A 24530-nucleotide genomic window follows, 5' to 3' on the forward strand; every position below is an offset into this window, starting at 1 on the left:
AAATCACCTCATCAGATCTGAAGGAGGAAAGACAGCACATAGGCCTGGGCAACTTGGCAGCAGTAAAAGCAGCTACACGTGTCTCATCCCAGTCCCACCTGATGCCCTTTTGTACCAACCGGGCAAAAGTGAATCTTACACATGATTATAAATGGTTATCATAACAGAAATGTGCTACTCTTCTTTATGTGGGGAATATTAACTGATCTCACTGAATAATGACCTTACAGCTTAATGTTTAACACAGAGTTTTGGTAGGGTGTTTCCTTGCATGTTAGTTACATTGCTCTGACTGTAAATATCCTGCCTTGCTTTTTCCAGAGGCCTTCACCCTACTCTGACTACACCCCATGGTCCCTGTCTCAATGAGGGCCCAACTTTTTGCAACTACAAATAGTGCTGCTATGAACCTCTCTAGGCACATCTTGTCTTCAGGTGAATATTTCTGTTCTGAAGACAAATTCTCGTGTGCTAAGACTGTTAGATTGGAGGAAGGAAAAACAAGGCCATGCAAACAGAACAGAGATGCCATAGGGGGAGAACAGACCAGACCCCAAGGTCCATGCCTTATATGGAAAGGGGACAGCTCTTCCTGAATTCCATCCTTCTGATGTGCCAACTAAGGCCTGGATGTCAGCCTCCTCCGTCTTCCAAGAAAAAAAGTTTCTAGCTGTCTATTATGTCACCTTTAGCCAATCATACCTCTGCACGCCCCCTAGGATAGCTTGCCCACTCCTCCCCCTCCTAAACCCTTATAAGCCCCCACCTCCCTGACCGGGTGTGACTTCCCCGGCCTGTGACACCGAGACCACGGAACATCACACGGGGGTTGCATTCAAATAAACTACCTGGCCCTTTGTTGCCTCTCTTCACCGCTTATTTAGGCTAAAATTTATCTTACAAAGACACCCACCCCTTAAGATCCAATCACCAATGACCAGATGGTCACCCACCCCTTAAGATCTGATCACCAACCCAGAACACACCCTACCCCTACTCCTTAAAAACACGCTTCCTCACCCACGAGCTGCTGCTCCCTCTCTCTGGGGGCAGCCATTTTCTATTTCAGATAATAAAATCTCTTGCATGGGCTTGTGTCTCCTGAGTCGTTCTGGGGTAAGGAGGGTCACGGCAAGATGCCCTTTCATGTTCAGTGGATCCTTAAGAGGGAAATTGCTTGGTTAAATGTCATGCACATTTTATAGTTTGTTAGATCCTGCCAGACTATCCTCCAAAAAGGTTCTACTACTTAATAATCTCAGCATTATGTGAGACTACTTCCTAATATCCTTATTGACAGTGGACATTATCAGACTTTCTTCTCCCTGTATTTTTATTATAAAAAATGTCAAACATATAGTATATTAGTTTCCCAGCACTGCCATAATACTTCACAACAAACTGGTAGGCTTAAAACAACAGAAATGTATTCTCTCTGAGTTCTGGAAGACCCAAGGTATTGGCAGGGCTAGGCTCCCTCTGAAAGCTTAAGGGAAGACTCCTTGCTTGCCTCTTCCAGCTTCTGTGGCTCCAGGTGTTCCTTGGCTTGCAGCTGCATTACTCTAATCTGTCTCCCTCATCAACTGGCCTTCTTCCCTGTGTGTCCAAATTTCCCTCTTCCTATAAAGCTCACCCAAATCTGGCACAAACTTATCTTGATCACACCTGCAAAGATCAACCTTATCTTAAAAATAAAGTCACATTTACAAGTTCTGGATGGACATTATGGATAAAATGAGAGTTCCTGTGACCAGGATTCTCACCTGTCCGTGGATGACTAGCTCACTGCACACCTGTGGGCAATACATGACTGTTGACTCTATAAAAAGAGCTCCACCCAGTGCTCTGGGCATGACATGGTGGCAAGACTGCAAGACTGCAGGAGAGCAGAGCAGCAGCTGGAGTGGTGGCAGCACTGAGGACAGAGGCCCAGAGGACAGCTGTGCGGGACGACTATGTGGACAGAGGGGCCCAGAGGCAGAGACCGGCATGCTGCATGCAGACTCGCACTGAGTGAATGGGATTTTAGTGACTGACCTGCCACCTGGAAATGAAGTTGGGTATAACCCTTTCATCCCAAGAATGTTTTGCTGTCGATTTGTTTGGTCACATTGAATCCATAGCGCACTTGCCCATGGCTGAAACCCCTTGGCAAGACAGACATAAATTTTAGAGGGATTACCAATCAACCCAGTACCTATAGCAAGGTTAAAGAACTTACTTACAGTGAACACCCCAACAGTCACCCATTAGATTCAGACATTAACATTTTACTATCCTTGCTTTATCAGAAACCTATTTCTGTACCCACATTTCTCTCCATTTTATTTTTGATGCATTTCAAAGTAAGTTGCAGATATAAGTTCACTTCCTCATAAACAAATCAGTGTACACATCCTTAATAAGAGTTCAGTATTTAGTTATAGTTATTGGGTTTTTTGGTTGTTTCTAATGGTACTAATCTGAGAACTCAAAAATGGCACATTAAAAGATAGAAGTCTCAATGACTTGGATTAAAGATGGCGGCGTGAGAGGACAGACAGAGGCTTCCTCCTAAAACTGGATACAATTAGAAAATTTAATTGGTGCAACTAATCCTGAGAGAGCAACAGGAAAGAGGACAGTCAGACTGCACACACCTGGAGAAAAGAGCAGACCTCAGTGAACGGGGTAACGTACCAGAGCTGTAGCTCCTGGGACCCGAGCACCTCCCCCACCCCAGCTCACTGGGGAAGGAAGACAAATGGAGCAGGGAGGGAGTGGAAGGCCTGGGACTGCTGAGTACCTAGCTCCAGAGATCTGCTCTGGGAGCACAAACCTACATTTCACAGTGCTTTCATGAGACTCACATGACTACCGGGTTGGAGAGTTAATACAGGCAGAGTTCCTGGGGAGACTGGGATTCTGGCTGTGGAAAGCCGGGATCCATATCCGGCTGCTCTGGGACAAAAACTTATACCTGTGTGCCCAGCCCACTGTCTCAGGCAGTGGAGACAGGCACAGCAGCCGGGAGGTGGGGAACAGCTCTTTCCTCCCCCAAGGCACCAGTACCGCTCCCCTGTGACCCCCGACATTGCTTCAGGGGCTGAGCAGCTCCAGAATAGAGCTTCTGCACACTAGAGGGCCCCATATACAAACGTGAAACGCCAAAGGAACCTTGTCCAGAGTAAAATTGTTAATACAACTCCTGAGAAAGATTTAAATATGAACCTCGTGACTCTTCCTGAAAGGGACTTCAAAATAAAAATAATCAACACCCTAATGGAGGTACGGAAAGGCATCCAAGAACTCAGGAATGAATTTAGGTTAGAGATCCAATCGTTAAAGAACATGATGGACAGTATTAAAAGCAGGTTGGATATGGTGGAGGAGACAATAAATGAAACAGAAACTAGAGAAGAGGAATACAAAGAAGCTGAGGCACAGACAGAAAAAAGGATCTCTAAAGATGAAAGAATATTGAGAGAACTGTGTGACCAATCCAAGTGGAACAATATTCTCATTATAGGGATACCAGAATAAGAAGAGAGAGAAAAAGCGATAGAAAGTGTCTTTGAGGAGGTAGTTGCTGAAAACGTCCCCAATCTGGGGAAGGAGATAGTCTCTCAGGCCATGGAGATCCACAGATCCCCCTACACAACGGATCCAAGGAAGACAACAGCAAGACACATAGTAATTAAATTACTATTAAATTAAAATTAAAAAGTAATTAAAATGGGAAAGATCAAGGATAAGGACAGGCTGTTAAAAGCAGCCAGAGGAAGAAATAAGATCACATACAAAGTAAAGCCCATCAGACTAACAACAGACTTCTCAGCAGAAACCTTACAGGCCAGAAGGGAGTGGCATGATGTATTTAATGCCATGAAGCAGAAGGGCCTGGAAGCAAGATTACTTTATCCAGCAAGACTATCATTTAAATTTGAAGGAGGGATTAAACAATTTCCAGATAAGCAAAAGCTGAGAGAGTTTACCTCCCACAAACCATCTCTGCAGTCTATTTTGGAGGGAATGCTATAGACGGAAGTGTTCCGAGGGTTGGATAGCTGTCACCAGAGGTAGTAAAATCATGGTAGAGAGGGTGGAGCAGCTGATTGCGAGGCAAATGCAAAATTAAATTGACTATCCCCAAAGCCAATCAAGGGATGGAGGAAAAGCATAGAATCTGATACCTAATATATAAAGAATGAAGGAGGAAGAAAAAGGAGGAGAAATAGAAAAGAACCTTCAGATTGTGTTTGTAACAGCATATTAAGTGAGTTAAGTTAGACTCTTAGATAGTAAGGAAACCTGGAACCTTTGGTAACCACGAATCTAAAGCCTGCAATGGCAATAAGTACATACCTATCGATAATCATCCTAAATGTAAATGGACTGAATGCACCAATCAAAAGACATAGAGTCACTGAATGGATAAAAAAACAAGACCCATCTATATGCTGCTTACAAGAGACTCACCTCAAACCGAAAGACATGCACAGACTAAAATTCAAGGGATGGAAAAACATATTTCAGGCAAACAACAGAGAGAAGAAAGCAGGGGTTGCAGTACTAGTATCAGACAAAATAGACTTCAAAATGAAGAAAGTAACAAGAGATAAAGAAGGACATTACATAATGATGAAGGGCTCAGTCCAACAAGAGGATATAACCATTACAAATATATATGCTCCCAACACAGGAGCACCAGCATATGTGAAACAAATACTAACAGAACTAAAGGAGGAAATAGACTGCAATGCATTCATTTTAGGAGACTTCACTACACCATTCACTCCAAAGGACAGATCCACCAGACAGAAAATAAGTAAAGACACAGAGGCACTGAACAACACACTAGAACAGATGGACCTAATAGACATCTATAGAACTCTACACCCAAAAGCAACAGGATACACATTCTTCTCAAGTGCACATGGAACATTCTCCAGAATAGACCACATACTAGGCCACAAAAAGAGCCTCAGTAAATTAAAAAAGATTGAAATCCTACCAACTAACTTTTCAGACCACAAAGGTATAAAACTAGAATTAAATTGTACCAAGAAAGCAAAAAGGCTCACAAACACATGGAGGCTTAACAACACGCTTCTAAATAGTCAGTGGATCAATGACCAAATTAAAATGAAGATCCAGCAATATATGGAAATAAATGACAACAACAACACAAAGCCCCAACTTCTGTGGGACATAGCGAAAGCAGTCTTAAGAGGAAAGTATATAGCAACCCAGGCATATTTAAAGAAGGAAGAACAAACCCAAATGAATAGTCTAACATCACAGTTATCAAAATTGGTAAAAGAAGAACAAATGAGGCCTAAAGTCAGCAGAAGGAGGGACATAATAAAGATCAGAGAAGAAATAAACAAAATTGAGAAGAATAAAACAATAGCAAAAATCAATGAAACCAAGAGGTGGTTCTTTGAGAAAATAAACAAAATAGATAAGCCTCTAGCCAGACTTATTAAGAGAAAAATAGAATCAACACACATCAACAGAATCAGAAATGAGAAAGGAAACATCACGACGGACCCAACAGAAATACAAAAAATTATTAGAGACTACTATGAAAACCTATATGCTAACAAGCTGGAAAACCTAGAAGAAATGGACAACTTCCTAGAAAAATACAACCTTCCAAGACTGACCAAGGAAGAAACACAAAATCTAAACAAACCAATTACCAGAAAGAAATTGAAATAGTAATCAAAAAACTACCCAAGAAAAAAAGCCCTGGGCCAGATGGATTTACCTTGGAATTTTATTAGACATACAGAGAAGATATAATACCCATTCTCCTTAAAGTTTTCCAAAAAATAGAAGAGGAGGAAATACTCCCAAACTCATTCTATGAAGCCATCATCACCCTAATACCCAAACCAGGCAAAGACCCCACCAAAAAAGAAAATTACAGACCAATATCCGTGATGAACATAGATGCAAAAATACTCAACAAAATATTAGCAAACCAAATTCAAAAATATATCAAAAGGATCATACACCATGACCAAGTGGGATTCATCCCAGGGATGCAAGGATGGTACAACATTCGAAAATCTATCAACATCATCCACCACATCAACAAATAGAAAAACAAAAACCACATTATCATCTCCATAGATGCTGAAAAAGCATTCAACAAAACATCCATTCATGATAAAAACCCTCAGCAAAATGGGTATAGAGGGCAAGTACCTCAACATAATAAAGGCCATATACAATAAACCCACAGCCAACATCATACTGAACAGCGAGAAGCTGAAAGCTTTTCCTCTGAGATTGGGAACAAGACAGGGATGCCCACTCTCCCCACTGTTATTCAACATAGTACTGGAGGTCCTAGCCACGGCAATTAGACAAAACAAAGAAATACAAGGAATCCAGATAGGTAAAGAAGAAGTTAAACTGTCAGTATTTGCAGATGACATGATATTGTACATAAAAAACCCTAAAGACTCCACTCCAAAACTACTAGAACTGATATCAGAATACAGCAAAGTCGCAGGATACAAAATTAACACCAGAAATCTGTGGCTTTCCTATACACTAACAATGAACCAATAGAAAGAGAAATCAGGACAACAATTCCATTCACAATTGCTTCAAAAAGAATAAAATACTTAGGAATAAACCTAACCAAAGAAGTGAAAGACCTATACCCTGACAACTATAAGACACTCTTAAGAGAAGTTAAAGAGGACACTAACAAATGGAAACTCATCCCATGCTCTTGGTTAGGAAGAATTAATATCGTCAACATGGCCATCCTGCCCAAAGCAATATACAGATTTGATGCAATCCCTATCAAATTACCAGCAATATTCTTCAATGAACTGGAACGAATAGTTCAAATATTCATATGGAAACACCAAAGACCCCGAATAGCCAAAGCAATCCTGAGAAGGAAGAATAAAGTGGCAGGGATCTCACTCCCCAAACTTCAAGCTCTACTACAAAGCCACAGTAATCAAGACAATTTGGTACTGACACAAGAACAGAGCCACAGGCCAGTGGAACAGAATAGAGACTCCAGACATTAACCCAAACATATATGGTCAATTAATATTTGATAAAGGAGCCATGGACATACAATGGGGAAATGACAGTCTCTTCAGCAGATGGTGTTGGCAGAACTGGACAGATACATGTAAGAGAATGAAACTGGATCATTGTCTAACACCATACACAGAAGTAAATTCAAAATGGATCAAAGACCTGAATGTAAGTCATGAAACCATAAACTCTTAGAAAAAAACATTGGCAAAAATCTCTTGGATGTGAACATTAGCGACTTCTTCATGAATATATCTCCCCGGGCAAGGAAAACAAAAGCAAAAATGAACAAGTGGGACTATATCAAGCTGAAAAGCTTCTGTACAGCAAAGGACACCATCAATAGAACAAAAAGGTTCCCTACAGTATGGGAGAATATTTTCGTAAATGACAGATCCCATAAAGGCTTGACATACAAAATATATAAAGAGCTCACTCTCCTCAACAAACAAAAAGCAAATAATTCAATTAGAAAATGGGCAGAGGAGCCGAACAGACAGTTCTCCAAACAAGAAATTCAGATGGCCAACAGACACATGAAAAGATGCTAGTTATCAGAGAAATGCAAATTAAAACCACAATGAGATATCACCTCACACCAGTAAGGATGGCCACCATCCAAAAGACAAAGAACAACAAATGTTGGCGAGGTTGCGGAGAAAGGGGAACCCTCCTACACTGCTGGTGGGAATGTAAATTAGTTCAACCATTGTGGAAAGCAGTATGGAGGTTCCTCAAAATGCTCAAAATAGAGTTACCATTTGACCCAGGAATTCCACTCCCAGGAATTAACCCTAAGGATGCAGCACTCCAGTTTGAAAAAGACAGATGCACCCCTATGTTTATTGCAGCACTATTTACATACAATAGCAAAGAAATGGAAGCAACCTAAGTGTCCATCAGTAGATGAATGGATAAAGAAGATGTGGTACATATACACAATGGAATATTATTCAGCCACAAGAAGAAAACAGATCCTACCATCTGCAACAACATGGATGGAGCTAGAGGGTATTATGCTCAGTGAAATAAGCCAGCAGAGAAAAACAAATACCAAGTGATTTCACTCATCTGTGGAGTATAAGAACAAAAGAAAAACTGAAGGAATAAACAGCAGCAGAATCACAGAACCCAAGAATGGACTAACAGTTACCAAAGGGAAAGAGACTGGGGAGAATGGGAGCGTAGGGAGGGATAAGGGTGGGGAAGAAGAAAGAAGGCATTATGATTAGCATGTATAATGTGGGGGATGGGGGCACGGGGAGGGCTGTGCAACACAGAGAAGACAAGTAGTGATTCTACAACATCTTACTATGCTGATGGACAGTGACTGTAATGGGGTTTGTGGGGGGGGACTTGTGGTAGGGGAGAGCCTAGTAAATATAATGTTCTTCAAAAAAATAAAAATAAATTAGTCATTAAAAAAAAAGATAGAAGTCTCTGTTGGGGGAGCGTTGTGTATTTTCCTGTCCTTGTTCCCACTGCAACAAAGAATTGAAGGGCAGAGACACAGTAGTGAAGCAGAGTAAAAGTTTTATTTAAAGTTACTTAAAGAGAGAAAAAGTGCAGCAGGCAACCTCAGCGAGGAGAGTCGCCCTGAAAGGTTGTAGAGACTTTAAGATTAAAAGGTTTTGCCCTCAGAAAGTGCGGGCGACCTCAGAGAGAGGAGCACCCCAAAAGGTTGGGGATTCCCCCTTCTAAGGATTCTTTAGGAATGTGACTAAGGCCTGGGGGTGCAGACCTGTTAGGTGGTCTTTGAATACTTAGAATTAACTTAACACAAGGAACTTCCTGCTCCGCTGTCTCCCTGGGATACGGGAGTCTTGGTCTGGGAGCAGATCACACAGGCTGCCTGTCCAGCCTCCAAGGTGGACTCAGTTACTGTCTGTTTGCTAAGAGTTAGCTAAGAATCTTCTTAACTTCCTGGGTATTAAAATATGATCTTTAAGATGGACTCCTTCCTGCCTTTTACTATGTTGTCTAAGGCTGGGCCTGCATGCTAAATCAGTTGCCAAGGTTACAAACTAGTTGATGAGGGGCCAAGGAGAGATAAAACAGCATAGAGGTAAAGTAAAAAAATAAGCTCGGCCTGCATGATTAAGGCAATGAAGGCATGGGCTATGTGGAGGTACCCTCCTTAATCTGGGGGATATGCAAACATTCCAGGCCAAGTTGCTCCTGGCTTTTTGAGCTTTAATTGATTAACTCTGAGTCTTTTTAGTGGACTTCCCTGGCCTTTTCCTTTCCATCCCGCTCATATCTATTTTCCTGCCTAACAGTCTCCCGGTTAGTTTGAAGTGGTGTCTCCCATCTTGTGACTCAAGCTGTCATTCTCTTTCCTCTCTTTAAGGCAAACTTCCAATCCTACACCTTGTCTTCACTTGATCATACTGACAAGGCTCTTGCCAAAGTTTCCAATTATTGCTTAGTCCAGGAAACACTTTTTTGTCCTCATCTCACCGGCTTCCTCGGAGCAGTTGACAGTGACATTGTTTATCACAGTGTCCTTGATATCCCATTTCTCGCTGGGTTTCCCCCTCCTCCTTGATGCTCCTCCTCCCTGCCCGCTGTAAGTGCTGGTGTTTATCCGCTCGCTCCTGACTTGTATCAGGCAGGGACCACCTGCAGGGAAAGAAACCACTTTCCCAATTTTAAGCAGAAAGAAGATTAAAACAGGAAGGAGCTAAGCCACGCCTCTGGGAACCTGTGGAGAAGCCTGGCCAGCCTGGTGGGAACCGGCTAAGCTTGGCCACGCCCCCTTTTCTGCCTGAAGCGCGCGTGCCTGGAGACACGGACAGCCAACCAGTGAAAAGGAGCGGCTGTGACACGGTGTGGGGGATCACGGGGTGAGCAGTGTAGCCCAGAGAAGGCACATAGTGGATCTCTGGCAAGTTGCTGCACTGATGGACAGTGACTGCAGTGGGGCATGGTTGGGGATTTGATAATATGAGTAAATGTAGTAACCACATTGTTTTTTCATGTGAAACCTTCATAAGAGTGTATAGCAAAAATACCTTAATAAAAAAAAAAAAAAGAAAAGGAGTGGCTGTGAGTGGCTTGCGCTTCTTCCAATCATCTGTGGCTCTGGGGAGCAGGCCTGTGCCCAGGCCAATGGAGGCGCGAGGCGGAGATCGGGCGGGGGCAGTGGTCACCTGATCTGCGGCTGCAGGGGTGGCCCAGGCAGTGGAGACCAAGGATATGATGGCGGCGACAGCAGTCGCTTGGGGACGCATGGGGACGCGGCGGGCCCCGGCATTCTGGCAGATGCAGTGGTTGCTGCTGTTCCTGGTGGCGGCAGCGGCGGCGGCGGTGGCGGAGCAGCAGGTGCCGCTTGTGCTGTGGTCGAGTGACCGGTGAGCGGGGCGGGCCGGGCAGGGCCGGTTTGGGCTGCGCTACGCGTCGCGGCGGCTGAAGTGCCTTCTCCCGACCCAGGGTTGTCCTCGGCGAGGGGAGGCGAGGCCTAGAAGTGGACTGTCCCTTGCTTGACGGCCCGTAGCGAGTAGACCAGCTCAGAGCTCCGGGCCCCACGCATCAAGCTGGGAACTCATGGGCTTTGGATCTCAAGCTGTGTGCCCCCGTTTGACAGCACCTCTTCTGTCCCCTGACAGGGACTTGTGGGCTCCTGCGGCCGACACCCACGAGGGCCACATCACTAGCGACATGCAACTCTCCACGTACTTAGACCCCGCCCTGGAGTTGGGCCCCCGCAATGTGCTGCTGTTCCTGCAAGACAAGGTGCGACTGCCCCAGCCCTCTCTCCCTTGTTCGGTAGGCTCCCTCCCCCGACGACACTGAGGCCCATTCCCCCAGGGAAAATTTCAGTGACCTTGTCCCAATTGTACGGAGGTGTGGCTTCTTTCTTGAAAGGTCTGTAGGAGAAGATTCACTGGGAATGGCCTGAAAATGGCACCGACTTGACAGGGTGAAGCAAGGGGTCAGAGGCTAGATGTCTACTGAGTACCAAGCACTTACCTGATCTTCCCTGCCTGGTGGAGATTATAGACCCTGTTTACAGATGAGAAGTCTGACCCTCAAGGAGGGTAAGTGACTTGCCCAAGGTCACACAGCTAATGGGTGGCAGAATTGTGATTCTAATTATGATGATCATAGTAGAGATAACTAGAAAGTGATCAGTTATTGTGTGCTTCCTATGCACTGTGCTCAGCTGATGTCATTATCTCGGTTTTACTGCCAAGGAAACTAAGGGTTGTGGTGGTGCAATGATTGGCTGAAGTTCCATGGTTATGCACACTGACATGCACACTGACTGAGTCCTCAAGAACCTGTGTCCCCAAAGCAGGCATATAGACCATGAGAAGATTCTAGGGTAGTGTAGGATTGATGTTTGGGAGGTTATTGAGCCTCTGCTTGTCTCTTCCTTGTTGGTGGCCCTCATGGATCATCCTCCTAGTGGTCTTGCTCCATTGCTCCGTGGGCAGGTGATGGTGGTCATGCTGGCCTGTAGTCCTTCCAGAAGGTGATAATTAATGAAGTCAGACTACAACTCAGTTCTAGTTCTCCTCCTTACCAGACTGTGGATATCTGAAATAATCTGCGAATGTCAGTTTTTGCATCTATAAAATAAAGACACCAACTACATTGGAGGGCTGCGAGGAGCAATTCTTACAATCCATGTAAAACATCTAGCTCAGGTCGCCTGCCGTATGGCATCCATCCATCCATTCATTCATTTGCCAAATATGGACTGCCTACTCTATACCATTAAGTATTGGGGATATAACAGTGAACAGAATAACCCAAGCCACTACTCTGAGGAAGCTGACATTCTCCGGAGGCTCACAGGTAAATGCTAAATTGGTATGTGATATAATAGTGCTATAGTCTTTAAAGAAGGAAGCAGGCTAAGGGGACAGAGTGACTGGCAATGTTGTTTAAGATAAGAGTGATCAGGCAAGGACTCACTGAGGAGGTGCTCTCTGAGCACAGACCTAAATGGAGGGAGGGATGGAGCCAATGTGGGGCATTCCTGGCAGAGGGAATAGCAGGTGCAAAGGCCCTGGGCAAGGAGTGCTCTTGGTGAGCCCACAGAAGAGCTGCTGTGGCTAGCATGTAGTGAGTGGCAGAAAGGGGTAGGAGATGGTCAGCAAGTACCCAGGAAAGGAGGGAGAAGAAGGTGGGTTGCAGTTCTAAATGTGGCAGGAAACCTTGGGTGATTTTGAGCAGGGTGTGCCATGAGGACACAGTAACGGTTCCTGGGCTTTTGGAATGAGAGCCCAGGCAGCCCAGCAAGGTCAGGACTCCTGCCCAGAAGGGAGAGGAAGCAGGGCAAGTGTGTATATAAACAGTGAACTAGGGAATCTGATGAAGATTGTCCCTGGGCCTAACTGGGTGAAACCAGAAGAAGCGGGGATTTGAGGAAGAAGGGCAGGAGTTGAAGGCTGGCTCTGGGTTGCAGAGGAAAAGGGGTTCGGATCAGAGTGACTGGTTCAGGGAGCCCAGAAGACTTTAGTGCTCTCTCCTTCATGTTCTGAGACCTTAACCGTGCTCTCCTCTTCCACCAAAACCCACAGTGAGGGGGACTTTTCAGCCTCCTTTGAAAAGGGCCTGTCCGATGGACATAGGAGGCTCTAGCATGGGTAACTGCTGTGCAGGCTCTCCTTTGCTCTGACTTCCCCTCTGGAAATGCCTGGCTGTCCCCCAGCCCCCACTCCCCAGCTTCCCTCTTCCCCAGTTCCTCGTATCTGCAGGCAGGCAGCTGACTCTTACTCCTGAGGCTACCGCAAGTCAGCTTTCCTCCCAGCCCCATGATCACCTTCCATGTTTTCTCACCCTGTTAGGAGGGTGCTTAAAAAAAAGAACGAGAACCTTCTTTCCCCTTATCCCCCACTCCCAAACCCATCCTTGCTTACTCTTTGGCCAGACCAAATCTGACTCTGAATGAGATTTTGCTGGCCCTGCAAATGCACAGGGAAGGCATCTGCCCCCTGCCTTGGCCCAATCCTCTGAGGCCATCTTTCTTGCTTCCCTACTAGCTGAGCATTGAGGACTTCACAGCATATGGTGGCGTGTTTGGAAACAAGCAGGACAGCGCCTTTTCTAACCTGGAGGTAAGAGTCCTCTCCCAGGCTTAGGACCATGGGCACTGTCCTGTGGCCCCTTCCCCAGCACAATAAGAACTGTCCCCTTATCAACTAGAGACACTGGCTTTGCGGGTAGAAAAGCCTGAGTGTCACGGGCTAGGGGTGTGGGGTGTTTTCTTTCTGACCCAGAAGGAGACCTCCATGTGGGTGTTGGTGTGGCTTGCCAAAGAGGGCTGCCAGAGAGGTTTGGGGTGGTGGCCCAGGCACACTGGTCTCTTGCTAACTCATCCTCCCACTTCTCCCCTATCCCCAGAATGCCCTGGACCTGGCCCCCTCGTCTCTGGTGCTTCCTGCTGTCGACTGGTACGCGGTCAGCACTCTGACCACTTACCTACAGGAGAAGCTTGGGGCCAGCCCCCTGCATGTGGACTTGGCCACACTGCGGGAGCTGAAGCTCAATGCCAGCCTCCCAGCCTTGCTGCTCATCCGCCTGCCCTACACAGTCAGGTATGGCCCAGCCCCTGCCCTCAGGGCCCAGAGAGCTGTGAGTCTCTGGTAGCACAACTCAGCCAAAGACGATAGTCCTCCCATTCAGCACCTTGAATTCTTTCCAGAAGGTGCCCCATATGGCTAGAAGAGGCACAAAGAGCCTTTGGCTAGGCTGTGACTCAGGAGTCAGTGCCCAACACTGAGCTAGGCCTGTCAAGCCTCCAGAGATGAGGAGCTGGGACTGTGAAACTGGGGGAGAAAGGGGCAGGCCCATAAGGTGGGCACAGGTGTGGAGGGACAGTGAGTGAGCACAGTGCCTGAGGCCCAGCTGGAAAGACTGGGACAATCACAAAGGGTGAACGGGGCTGTGAGGAAGGGTGCTGGCCTGGAGCAGAGGACACACCGGAGGGGCACAGCTGGTTACATCGTGGGGGCTCTAACGCTCTGACTCTTCTGTAGCTCGGGTCTCATGGCGCCACGAGAAGTCCTCACAGGCAATGGTGAGTGGGGTAAGCCCTTGGCCGTGGGGGGCTGGACCACAGCTCCTCAGACCCACATTCCCAGGGTGGCCTCCCTGCTTCTTGGAGCACCAGGCAGCTGAGCAGGGAAATGTTGGCCCCCAAGCCTCACTCACCTCCATCTGGGCCCTGCCTGGTAGAGGTGTTGGGATATCTAGGGGCTCCTTGTGCAGAAACCTACGAATAGAGTTTAAGATTTAACAGACCAGAAGTATTTCAAAAAACAGTTCTGAGGATTTGTTGTTTTTGCTATAAAAGTCATTCCCCATGGGAAGGTCATTGAAAGCCTTCCATGGGTGGATTTGGAATTTTTTGTATCTATGGGCCTTTGCTTGTCCCACATAGGGCTTGGCTCAGTGAGTTGACTACTGAGGCCACAGGTGTCCTGTGGGAGGCTGGGCATGAGTGGGGCGAGAAGTAGCTGCTATTAGGGGTCTTCACTGGAATGGAGAACACTAGTGAAGGTTGATGGGAGCTGGCCCTGTGAGGGTCTCTGTCCCATCAAAGAAGAGGTGCCAGGTGCTAGGGGTGGGGAGGCTTTACAGGGCAGACATCTGCTGGGCCCCACTTTAATGAGGGGATCCCACTGAGTGCCCTCAAGAGAGGGCACCAATGTGACACGTGGAAGGGTGCAGCCTCACCTCTGCCAGCTTCTGCCAGGCCGTGGGGAGTGTTGCTGTAAGCGGCTGCCTACGACCTGGTTCTCCACTCCCCCTGTTGCTCCTCAGATGAGGTCATAGGACAGGTGCTGAGTACGCTCAAGTCCGAAGATGTCCCGTACACAGCAGCCCTCACAGCCGTCCACCCTTCCAGGGTACGTGCCCTTCTGCTGGGGCTCTGGGAGGTGTGCGCAGAGGCTGCATGGATTCTCCCCTGGGCTGATGAGGATGAGGTTTTGTGAACTCCTGTTTTGTCCTCCTAGGCAGTAGCTTTCCATCTTGCCCTGTCAGCCTTAAATGCTGCTATACTTGGATAGTAAGTCCCCACGTCCCTAAACTGGAAAGACTGGGACAATCACAAAGGCTTGGGGACAGCTGGAGAAAGCTTCCTGGAGGAAGGACCTCAATAGGGCCGGTGGGACTGCAGATGCTGGAAAGGGTACTGCATGGGGAGAGCAAGGGCAGACCGCTTGGTTTTGGGGCCTGCTCCAAGGGCCACTGAGAGAAGGCTTATGGGCTGTTTCTGCAGGTGGCCCGTGATGTAGCCATGGTGGCTGGGGGACTAGGGCGCCAGCTGCTGCAAAAACTCCCAGCATCGTCTGTGATCCATCCCCCTGTGAGTTACAATGACACCGCCCCCCGAATCCTGTTCTGGGCCCAAAACTTCTCGGTGTCATACAAGGACCGTTGGGAGGACCTGACCTCCCTCACCTTTGGGGTCAAGGAGCTCAACCTGACGGGCTCCTTCTGGAATGACTCTGTTGCTAGGTGAGGGTAAAGTGCCTGCCACTACAGGTGTGTGTGTGTGCAGGGGGTATTCACCCTGGGAATACAGGTGGTAATCCTGGGGTGGTAGACGGCTCTTAGAATGGGGGTTACTCAGAGTTCTGCCTCCCCTGCCCTCTAGTCTTTGGCCCAATCACCTGGGAACCTGATGCGTCCTCTCTGAGCAGCCTCAAGGCAATTGCATGAGGGTGTATACCATTTCTGAGCCAGTTCTGGGGCTCCTGTATCTACCCTCCCTGTGTGGCAAGAGAAAGTACCCTAACCCCCAGAGCCTAGCCTGGGCACCTCAGCAATCCCAAGGGCAGCTGAAAAAGAGGGGTAATGGGCTCCAGGGAGCCAGAGGAAGGAACCCTCAGTTGGAGGTAGGGGACTTGCATGCTGGTTCCTAACCTACAGTGTGACTGGACCTCAGTTTTCCCATCTGTTAAGTGGGGGGGGGCTGCCTCTTCACATGGCTATGAGGATTTGGGGGCAGCTTAGATAGGAGTAGACATGAAGAAGTTGCTCTAAAATGCCACTCAAGACTCTCTCAGAACCTGGCAACTCACCTCTTATTCTGGCCCTGCAGGCTCGTACTGACCTATGAACAACTGTTTGGTACCACGGTGACATTCAAGTGAGTCTAAGAGGTGGTTGAGGTGTGGGTGGGCTGGCAGGCCTCTCGCCTTCTCAGCTACCTGACGCCCCGTGGCCTCCCGTAGGTTCACTCTGGCTAATCGCTTCTACCCAGTGTCTGCCCGGCACTGGTTTACCATGGAGCACCTTGAAATCCACAGCAATGGCTCCATCGCCTACTTCAATGCTTCCCAGGTCACAGGGCCCAGCATCTACTCCTTCCACTGCGAGTATGTCAGCAGTCTTAGTGAGAACGGCAACCTCCTTGTGCCCCAGGCACAGCCCTCTCTCTGGCAGATGTCTCTTCAGGACTTCCAGGTAGGGGGCAGGGAGGGGCCCAGCCTTGGGGAACCTGTGCAACTGGAGAGTTGCAGCATTGGGCTTGGGCTCAGGAATGTAATTGAGTCTTGCGCCCATGGTGCTCCCATCCCACAAAATTTGGACTATCCATTAACTTGGGAACCGCAGCCCTCACTGGGCCTCTTTCAGTGTGGGGCCATGTGGTCCTTTCTGTCCCCAGATCCAGGCCTTCAACGTGACGGGCGAGCAGTTCTCCTATGCTAGTGACTGTGCTGGCTTCTTCTCCCCGGGCATCTGGATGGGGCTGCTCACCTCCCTGTTCATGCTGTTCATCTTCACCTATGGCTTGCACATGATCCTCAGCCTTAAGACCATGGACCGCTTTGACGACCACAAGGGCTCCACCATCTCTTTGACCCAGATTGTGTGACCCTGCGCCCTGGGGCAGGCGGGTGTGTGGTGTCCAGGTTGTCACTTTCCCACCTGGAGGCATGCTGGACTGAAGGGCTTCCTCTCTTTCTTCCATAGCATGAACCCCTGTCTCCCCTCAGTTTGTCTTGCTCCCTGTTCAACTCGCTAAGGATCTTCCCTTGGGCTGCCCACCCTCCCATTTCTACCCATGAGGTATATGTATTCTGCATAGATAGACAAATCTCCCAGCCTCAGTCATTGTGAGGGGAAGGGGACATGAGTTCTAGAGCCCCCTCCTCCCCCTTTCTCCTTACTCTGATCTCTCCACGGTTATTTACCCTGAGCTGTTTATAGTGCTTTTGTGTAGGCAGTGCCCCTTTCCCAGGTTTTATGGGGTTCACTGCAGCAGCCAGGAGCTGGAGGTTCCCTGAGCTTGGGTGTGTGTGGAAGTACTATTTAACTGTCCAGCTTGGCTGGCATTATTGCAGTTTGGTGACGTTGTGCTAACTAACAGTAAGCAGTATCTTAGGTTTTATTTCTGTGGCCTGACAAGAAAGGGGCCTCCCAGGCAGGTGGGCTGGGTGTGGCCACTACATTTCTGGCATGTTCCGGCCAGGAATGCCTGGGATAATTGGTGGTTTCCTCCTTAATAAAATAAAGACGGGTCGCCATGCCTGCGCCTCTATTCACTCTTTTCTGCGGTGGGCATGAGGGATGCGCTTGACTCAGGGCTGCGGGAGGAGGCGTCCGGATGTACTGTAGCTGAGCCAGGCCTAAGGAGGCGGGGAGGCCTCGGAGGGGTCCTGCGGACCACCTCTCCGGGAACCGGGGGAGGCCAGGAGGGTCTTCAGCAAGCTGGATCCTTAGTCGGCCAGGGCAGCGAGGCGGACGAAGGGCGGGAGCGGTCAGCGTCCAGCGGGGGACGGCTGTGACAATGGCTGTCCTCGCGTCCCCAGGGGACGCCCCCGGCTGCCGCAGCGACGCGCGCCCAGCCTCTCGGCAGGCGGGGAGGAGCTCTCGAGCTCCCGCGCATTGATCCCTCGGAGACCGCAGCACAGGCCTCCGGCCCGCTCCGCCCAGCTCCCCTCAGGGTCCTCGGGGGGCGGCGCCGCCCACAGAGCCGTGCTGGTGTTGGGGCCCGAGCCCCGGCCGCCGTTCGGGGAGGCAGTGGCTGCGGCGGGGCGCGGCGGGACGCGGGGAGGAGCCGGGACTCTTTGACGCGGCGGAAGGGTCACGTGGAGTTCGGCCGCCGCCATCTTTGGTCCAGTGCTGCGGCAGCGGCTGCTGTGGTGAAGGAAGAGGAGGAGCCGACGGGCGCTGGCACTGAGGCGAGACCATGGACGAGGAATACGATGTGATCGTGCTGGGAACCGGCCTCACTGTAAGTGCGGCCTTAGGCGCCTGGGGCTTCGCATCGCCCCCTGCTTCCCGTGGTGCTGCAGGCCCCGGCCGCCCGCGCCATCCTCCCCTCACTGCCATCCGCCGCGCTGCCGCCCCCGGCGTTGTGGTCCCCGAAAGGGCAGCCCCGTGTCCCTCCCTCCCCGCCACGTCGCTTCTCCCCACCGCCGTGGGCTCGTCTCCAAGAAGGTGCCCCTTTCCTGGCTGCACCCTCGATTTCCTGGTCCCTACGCCCAGCTCCCCCCGTCTTCCCCATCCCGGCTTGCTGGGCCAGAAAACGCACCCCCGTTCGTTCGGCCCGATTCCCCCGGCCCCGCCCTATCTCCTCCCATCTTGCGCTAATGTTGATGGGGTTGAAGTACAAGGATCTCTGGTTTGGGGTGCTCACCAGGGTGGGCCTTCATCCTGCCTCCCCGGCTTCTTATGGGGCCGGAGACCCAGGGAATGTTCCAGAAGGAGCAGCAGCCGGAGGTACGGGGGAATTGACCGCATTCCTGCTGCCTCACCCCAGTTTCCCATGGAGATCTCTGCGGTCTTTGTCCTTGGGCTGCTGACAGTGACTGGTTGAGGGTGTTTATCTTCTCCCTTCTCCCAAGCCCGGTTGGACCGCTCTCCTGAGAGACTCATCTCCCTTAGTCCGGGGGGTGTGGAGGGGACGCCCCTCCCGTGGCTGGCGCAAGTTCAGGGTCAGGGGCCCTTGCCCTTTGAAGAAAGGGCATCCCAGATTGGGGCTAGCGATTTCAGGACCATGCTCCGCTTTTCTTCACTTCTCTTTCGGTGCCCTTCACTGTCCAGCTGGACCCCCTCTGTGGCTCATTGTGTCTTCTCTGCATTTTAGCGCGGCTCGACGTGGCTAGATGACTTTCTTGGCTAATGTTAGTTGTCGGAACACCGTCCACGTGTCTGCTGGGCACTCTCCCAATTCTGCCTTTATTTTTCTCGTTCTTCATCTCTTTGCCCAACAGTGCCATAGGCAAAATGGTCAAGTAAAGCCATCACCCCCAGTTTTAGGCGAACCAGCCAGCTGGGGTGGAGAGAGCTGTCCACTTGGGCAGCAGCATCCAAGTTTTGCTTTTCTCAGGTTTGGGGTGGGGAACAAATCAGCGCTGCTGGTGGGAATGTGGGCAGTGGGAGTACTGCAGATGTTGTCCCCTTTCCCAGGAGTGTATCCTGTCAGGCATCATGTCCGTGAATGGGAAGAAAGTGCTGCACATGGACCGGAACCCCTACTATGGGGGTGAGAGCTCCTCTATCACACCCCTAGAGGAGGTGAGGTCACCTGGACCCAGGCCCATCCTTCATTAGCCTCTTGCATAGGGTGCCAGAGCAGCTCCCCAGACTCTGGGCAGTGGGGCAGGGGAGGAGAGGGGTGGTCCTTTAGGTACTTCTCTTTCTCTTCCTCCTGCTTACAGCTGTATAAACGGTTTCAATTGCTGGACGGGCCCTCTGAGGCAATGGGCCGGGGCCGAGACTGGAACGTGGACCTGATCCCCAAATTCCTCATGGCCAATGGTGAGAGAGACAAACGAGGTGTTGTGGGGGGTGATTAGGACAACCAGAGGAGCGTTAGGCTCCAGAGAAAGGGCAGCTAGTCCCACTAGAGCATCTGCAGGGATCCGTGCTGATGTTGCTTTCCTCCCACCGCCCCGCAGGGCAGTTGGTAAAGATGCTGCTGTATACAGAGGTGACACGCTATCTGGACTTCAAGGTGGTGGAGGGCAGCTTTGTCTACAAAGGGGGCAAGATCTACAAAGTGCCATCCACTGAGACTGAAGCCTTGGCTTCCAGTGAGTGTGGGTCCCCTGAGCCACAGAATCATGGGCATAAGGAGCAGCTATTTACGGCAGGGCACCCCTTGCCCAAGGTCATATCTCTGTTGAACACCAGAAACCCTTTGCTCTGTCTTCTAATTGCCCCAGGCCCCTTACCTTGGTTATCAGGAGCAAAGTCAACACACAGAAGGGCTGTGCATTGGGGGAAACTCTGAAAAACTTAATTAAGCCTTTGACAGGGTCTCCATCTGACTGATGAAATATCCCCAAGTGTCAGTAGCCTGGAGGGTCCTGAGAGCCTGTCCAGCCCAATCCCCTCTTTGTACAGATGGGAAAACAGACCAAGAAGGGCAGAAGGATTTATCTAAGGTCACATGGTGGGCAGCAACAAAACTCAGCTGGGAGCTAGGGCACCGGCTTTCTTGGTCTACCTAGTGGGAAGGGTGGGAAGGAGAGGTGTGTTCTGTGGCGAGAAGGCTCTCTTCACATTGCCTCCGCAGATCTGATGGGCATGTTTGAGAAACGGCGCTTCCGCAAGTTCCTGGTGTTTGTGGCGAACTTTGATGAGAATGACCCCAAGACATTTGAAGGTGTTGACCCCCAGAACACCAGCATGCGCGATGTCTACCGGAAGTTTGACCTGGGCCAGGACGTCATTGACTTCACCGGCCATGCCCTGGCACTCTACCGCACCGATGAGTGAGGAAACTCGGGCATGGCAGACCACCCCTCTCCTGGCCTGTACCCTGCCCTCCCCACTCCTGCCTGCTGCTCCCTTGGCCCACTCTGCACTCTCTTGTACTCAGCCACATGCTCACCTGTCCCCTTTTCTGCCCCTTTTCTGCATTTGACCGTAATCTTCTCCAGGTCATTGAGGGTGATGAAGGCTGGCCTGGTGCTCGGGAGGGCGTGGGCTGGGGGTGCTGCTGTTGGAGCCTCTTCTGACTTCATCCCCCCTCAGCTACCTGGACCAGCCCTGTCTTGAGACCATCAATCGCATCAAGTTGTATAGCGAGTCTCTGGCCCGGTATGGCAAGAGCCCATATTTATACCCGCTCTACGGCCTTGGCGAGCTGCCCCAGGGCTTTGCAAGGTGAGGGCATGGCTTCTTTCAGTTCACAGTCCCGAGTAGAAGAGCTAATGGAAACAGCCCTTTGTGCATTCCGTTGTGCTCTTAATTTAATGTACACCGTTCTTGAGTGACGGGTTCTGCAACAGTGCGTTGAACCGCAAATGGGGTTGCTTGGTTCCTGGCCTGAGTTGGGCAGTGGTAGCACTGGGCCCAGTGCCATGGAACCTCAAGTCAGAGCTGCTCCAGAGCCCTGTGTCTGTTCTCCAAGCAATTTCTGTGAGGAGCTATGCCCTCACACTAACCCATTGTAGAGTATTCTGGGTGGAAGCTCCAGAGAGGAAGGAGCCCTGAATTTCGTCCTGAGTTTGTGGGAGTGACATCTGGGAAGAATCGCTGGCTCTCCTGAGCTCTGCCTGCTTGGAGTAGCCACCTCTGCACGCCAGTGCTGGTGGGGGGAAGGTGCAGTGGCTCCAGTCTCTGTTTCTCCTGGGAGCGGGAATTCACCATGATTGTCCCCACCACAGATTGAGTGCTATCTATGGGGGGACATATATGCTGAACAAACCTGTGGACGACATCATCATGGAGAATGGCAAGGTGGTGGGTGTGAAGTCTGAGGGAGAGGTAAGCCTTCCCCGCAGTGCATTCACTATGTTCTGGGTGGGGTTTGGCCCCCTCCTTAGAGGTTCTTTTCCCAGTGATCTTGCCTTTCCTGAGTCTGCTGTTACTCAGCTCTAAGGGCCCTGGCCTAGGGACTGGGGCTCCAGAAGAAATCTGTCATAGTCACTCCTCTTGGCGAGAGGTATCCTTCAAAGCCCATGTGCTGTGTCGGGTCCATAGAGTGTTCCTGATCACAGTGTCTTAGCAGAGGGGGTCACCCAGCCCTGGATATTACAGCCCATTTCTCTGAGGTACAGAATGGAGCTCTATGCTATAGAAGGGGCAGTGGAGGGCCCTGTCTGCTGGAGCTGCCAGTGCTGGCTGTGGACCCAGCTCCATGATCACCTGGGGGAGCGATGGGGTCAGGAAAAGGTCTTCTGGTTGCTTTCACAGGTGGCCCGCTGCAAGCAGCTGATCTGTGACCCCAGCTACATTCCAGACCGTGTTCGGAAGGCCGGCCAGGTTATCCGCATCATCTGTATCCTCAGCCACCCCATCAAGAACACTAATGATGCCAACTCCTGCCAGATCATCATCCCCCAGAACCAGGTCAACAGGAAGTCAGGTAGGCTGAGCCCCTCGTGATTTCCTCCAGTGGGGTTCTAGTGATTGGGTAAGCTTAGACTTGCTCTCTATGTGGGTGATAGCTTGGATGCTGCCCACTGTGTGTAGCTTGGGGGGGTGGGGTGGCAGACCCGAATTGAGCCCAACCCCTAGGAGTCTTGCATGTGCCTGTGTTGACGGAGTGCTTCTTTTGGGCAGACATCTACGTATGCATGATTTCGTATGCACACAATGTGGCTGCACAGGGCAAGTACATCGCCATCGCCAGTACCACAGTGGAGACTGGGGAGCCTGAAAAGGAGGTTGAGCCTGCCCTGGAGCTGCTGGAGCCCATTGACCAGAAGTAAGGGACTGGGGTCCAGGGCTGAGGCTACTGGGGAGGAAGGGAGCCAAGTTGCTGGGGGTTGGGGACCAGGGAGGGCAGGGCTGGTTGTAAGGCCTACCCACCCCTACACCTACTCCTCAGGTTTGTGGCCATCAGTGACTTGTATGAGCCCATCGACGATGGTTCTGAGAGCCAGGTAAGCAGCCTGTCCTGGCCCTGGCTCCTGACTGCCCACCCAGAGTCCCTGCCTAACTCTCCTTGGGCCCTGGGCTCTGACTGTTTTCAGGTGTTCTGCTCCTGCTCCTACGATGCTACTACACACTTCGAGACAACCTGCAATGACATTAAAGACATCTACAAGCGCATGGCAGGCTCTGCCTTTGACTTTGAGAACATGAAGCGTAAACAGAACGATGTCTTTGGAGAAGCTGACCAGTGATTGCCGCCCCCACCCCCACCCCCACCCTTGGCACCCTCTTCCTTCACCTGAGTCTGTTCTCCTGGAGGCTGGGGAGATGGGTGTGGCTGGGCACCCCTGTTTCTAGCATCCTTTGCTTCCCTCACTACATTCCTGTTTCCCACCTCATTGACTGACCAAATCCTTAACCTTAGTGGTTTGGTAGACGGGGGTTTGGATAGCATCCTCTTTCTTGGCCCACCCTTATCCTTGAAGAGGGTTCCTCTTGTGTGTGTCTTCCTCCCCCCCCCCACCTCTAATTCTTCTGCTCTCTTTGGGAAGAACAGGGAGGAAAAGCTCACTTCTGCCCCCACCACTCTTAACCCCGCTGTAGTGGCCTTTGGAGATGCCCCCACCTCCCCCTACCAACTCTCTTGTGTGTTGGAAAGAAGGGGCCCTCCCAGCACAAAGTTGCATTCCCCCCTTCCCTGTTAATTTATTCTAATTTATTAACTTTGGCCCACCCTGTCTGAGAAGAGAGTCCTATTCCCCTCAACCTGTAGCCTTCTGGTATGGCCTGGGAGGGGAGAGGGCTTGGGTGTGGCCCCATTAGAGGAATGTTTTGCTGTTCTTTTTTTGTGTGTATGTGTCCTCTGGTAATTGCTGAGAGAAAAGAAACGTGAGCAAAGCAAAAGGAGGTGGGAAAATGGATCCAAACCCCTGTGCTCCACCCTTTCCCTAGTCTTTCCCTTAGTGGTGGGAAACCCTTATGCAAAGTGAATGTGTCCCCTTCCCCAACCTCTAGTGTATTTCACAGAAAAAAGCTCCCAATAAAACCGTGTTGAAACCTGAACTCAAATCTTTAGCTTTATTTCCTAAAAGTTGGGCACTTGGTGGCCCTTGTGCTGAACAGAAAGGGCTTGTACAGAGGCAACAGATCACATTGGCTTCCCCAAGGCCACCCAGTGAGTGCTGGCACCAGGACTACAACCCTTGGGTGGGTCAGTGTGAGGGAAATAGGGCAAGAGAGGTCTGGCCTGGCCTGGGGGTTGAAGTGGGAAAGGAATGGGGGCAGGATCCCTGCCTTCATGTCAAGGAAGGGAAGATGGACAGGGCACCCAGGCCCAGGGTCATGGCCTAGGGAAACGGGGGACTGGGCCCGGGCCGGTGGGGGTCAAAGTTAAGGAAGCAGGGGGAGAAGCAGCAAGGGGATTGGTAGGGTCTGGCCTTAAGCCAGGGTCTTTATCAAGGAAGTGGAGGGCCTGGGGGCCTAGCCTTGGAGTCAACAGGATGCTGTAGGACTGGGGACCCTGCCTGGTCCAGGCGTTAACGTTGAGAAACTCGCGAGGGAACCTGGGCCAGCCGGAGACCGGAAGCGGGAAGGTGAAAGGACCCAGGGCTGGCGGGGCGGAGCGGCTGGTGGTCACGTGGCGGGGCGGCGGGCGCCCGCGCGTCTTTTAATGCTGACGT

At 50.4% G+C, this 24530-nt stretch overlaps 2 protein-coding genes across 3 annotated transcripts; both read left to right on the forward strand.

The window, feature by feature from the left end:
• The first annotated feature begins 10201 nt into the window (after positions 1 to 10201).
• On the forward strand, positions 10202 to 17545 carry ATP6AP1 (ATPase H+ transporting accessory protein 1). Its single transcript, XM_017666401.3, has 10 exons — positions 10202 to 10406; positions 10662 to 10788; positions 13047 to 13121; positions 13408 to 13601; positions 14043 to 14083; positions 14830 to 14915; positions 15290 to 15528; positions 16115 to 16162; positions 16248 to 16479; positions 16682 to 17545. Exons 1-10 carry the CDS (start codon positions 10252 to 10254, stop codon positions 16889 to 16891), a joined length of 1407 nt encoding a protein of 468 aa, XP_017521890.1. The 5' UTR covers positions 10202 to 10251; the 3' UTR covers positions 16892 to 17545.
• Positions 17546 to 18095: 550 nt separating this feature from the next.
• Positions 18096 to 23913, forward strand: GDI1 (GDP dissociation inhibitor 1). 2 transcript variants are annotated; one of them, XM_017666403.3, is made up of 11 exons: positions 18096 to 18253; positions 19432 to 19539; positions 19683 to 19782; positions 19923 to 20057; positions 20543 to 20741; positions 21004 to 21135; positions 21639 to 21738; positions 22168 to 22339; positions 22537 to 22681; positions 22805 to 22859; positions 22950 to 23913. In XM_017666403.3, exons 1-11 carry the CDS (start codon positions 18209 to 18211, stop codon positions 23100 to 23102), a joined length of 1344 nt encoding a protein of 447 aa, XP_017521892.1. In that variant the 5' UTR covers positions 18096 to 18208; the 3' UTR covers positions 23103 to 23913. The 2 variants fall into 2 exon arrangements, with proteins under 2 accessions (XP_017521892.1, XP_017521893.1); XM_017666404.3 differs by lacking the exon at positions 19432 to 19539 and having other exon boundaries at positions 18098 to 18253.
• Positions 23914 to 24530: the final 617 nt, after the last annotated feature.

Source organism: Manis javanica, chromosome X (assembly GCF_040802235.1).
Source record: "Manis javanica isolate MJ-LG chromosome X, MJ_LKY, whole genome shotgun sequence".
Lineage (NCBI taxonomy): Eukaryota > Metazoa > Chordata > Mammalia > Pholidota > Manidae > Manis > Manis javanica.

Bases quoted from the DNA above. Each gene is read 5' to 3' on its own strand.
- GDI1 (XM_017666403.3), top strand. From the start codon at position 18,209: ATGGACGAGGAATACGATGTGATCGTGCTGGGAACCGGCCTCACT. The intron at 22,340-22,536 runs GTAGGCTGAGCC...TCTTTTGGGCAG, and splicing joins CCAGGTCAACAGGAAGTCAG to ACATCTACGTATGCATGATT. The intron at 22,682-22,804 runs GTAAGGGACTGG...CCTACTCCTCAG, and splicing joins CTGGAGCCCATTGACCAGAA to GTTTGTGGCCATCAGTGACT.
- ATP6AP1 (XM_017666401.3), top strand. From the start codon at position 10,252: ATGATGGCGGCGACAGCAGTCGCTTGGGGACGCATGGGGACGCGGCGG. The intron at 13,122-13,407 runs GTAAGAGTCCTC...CCCTATCCCCAG, and splicing joins GCGCCTTTTCTAACCTGGAG to AATGCCCTGGACCTGGCCCC. The intron at 16,480-16,681 runs GTAGGGGGCAGG...TTCTGTCCCCAG, and splicing joins TGTCTCTTCAGGACTTCCAG to ATCCAGGCCTTCAACGTGAC.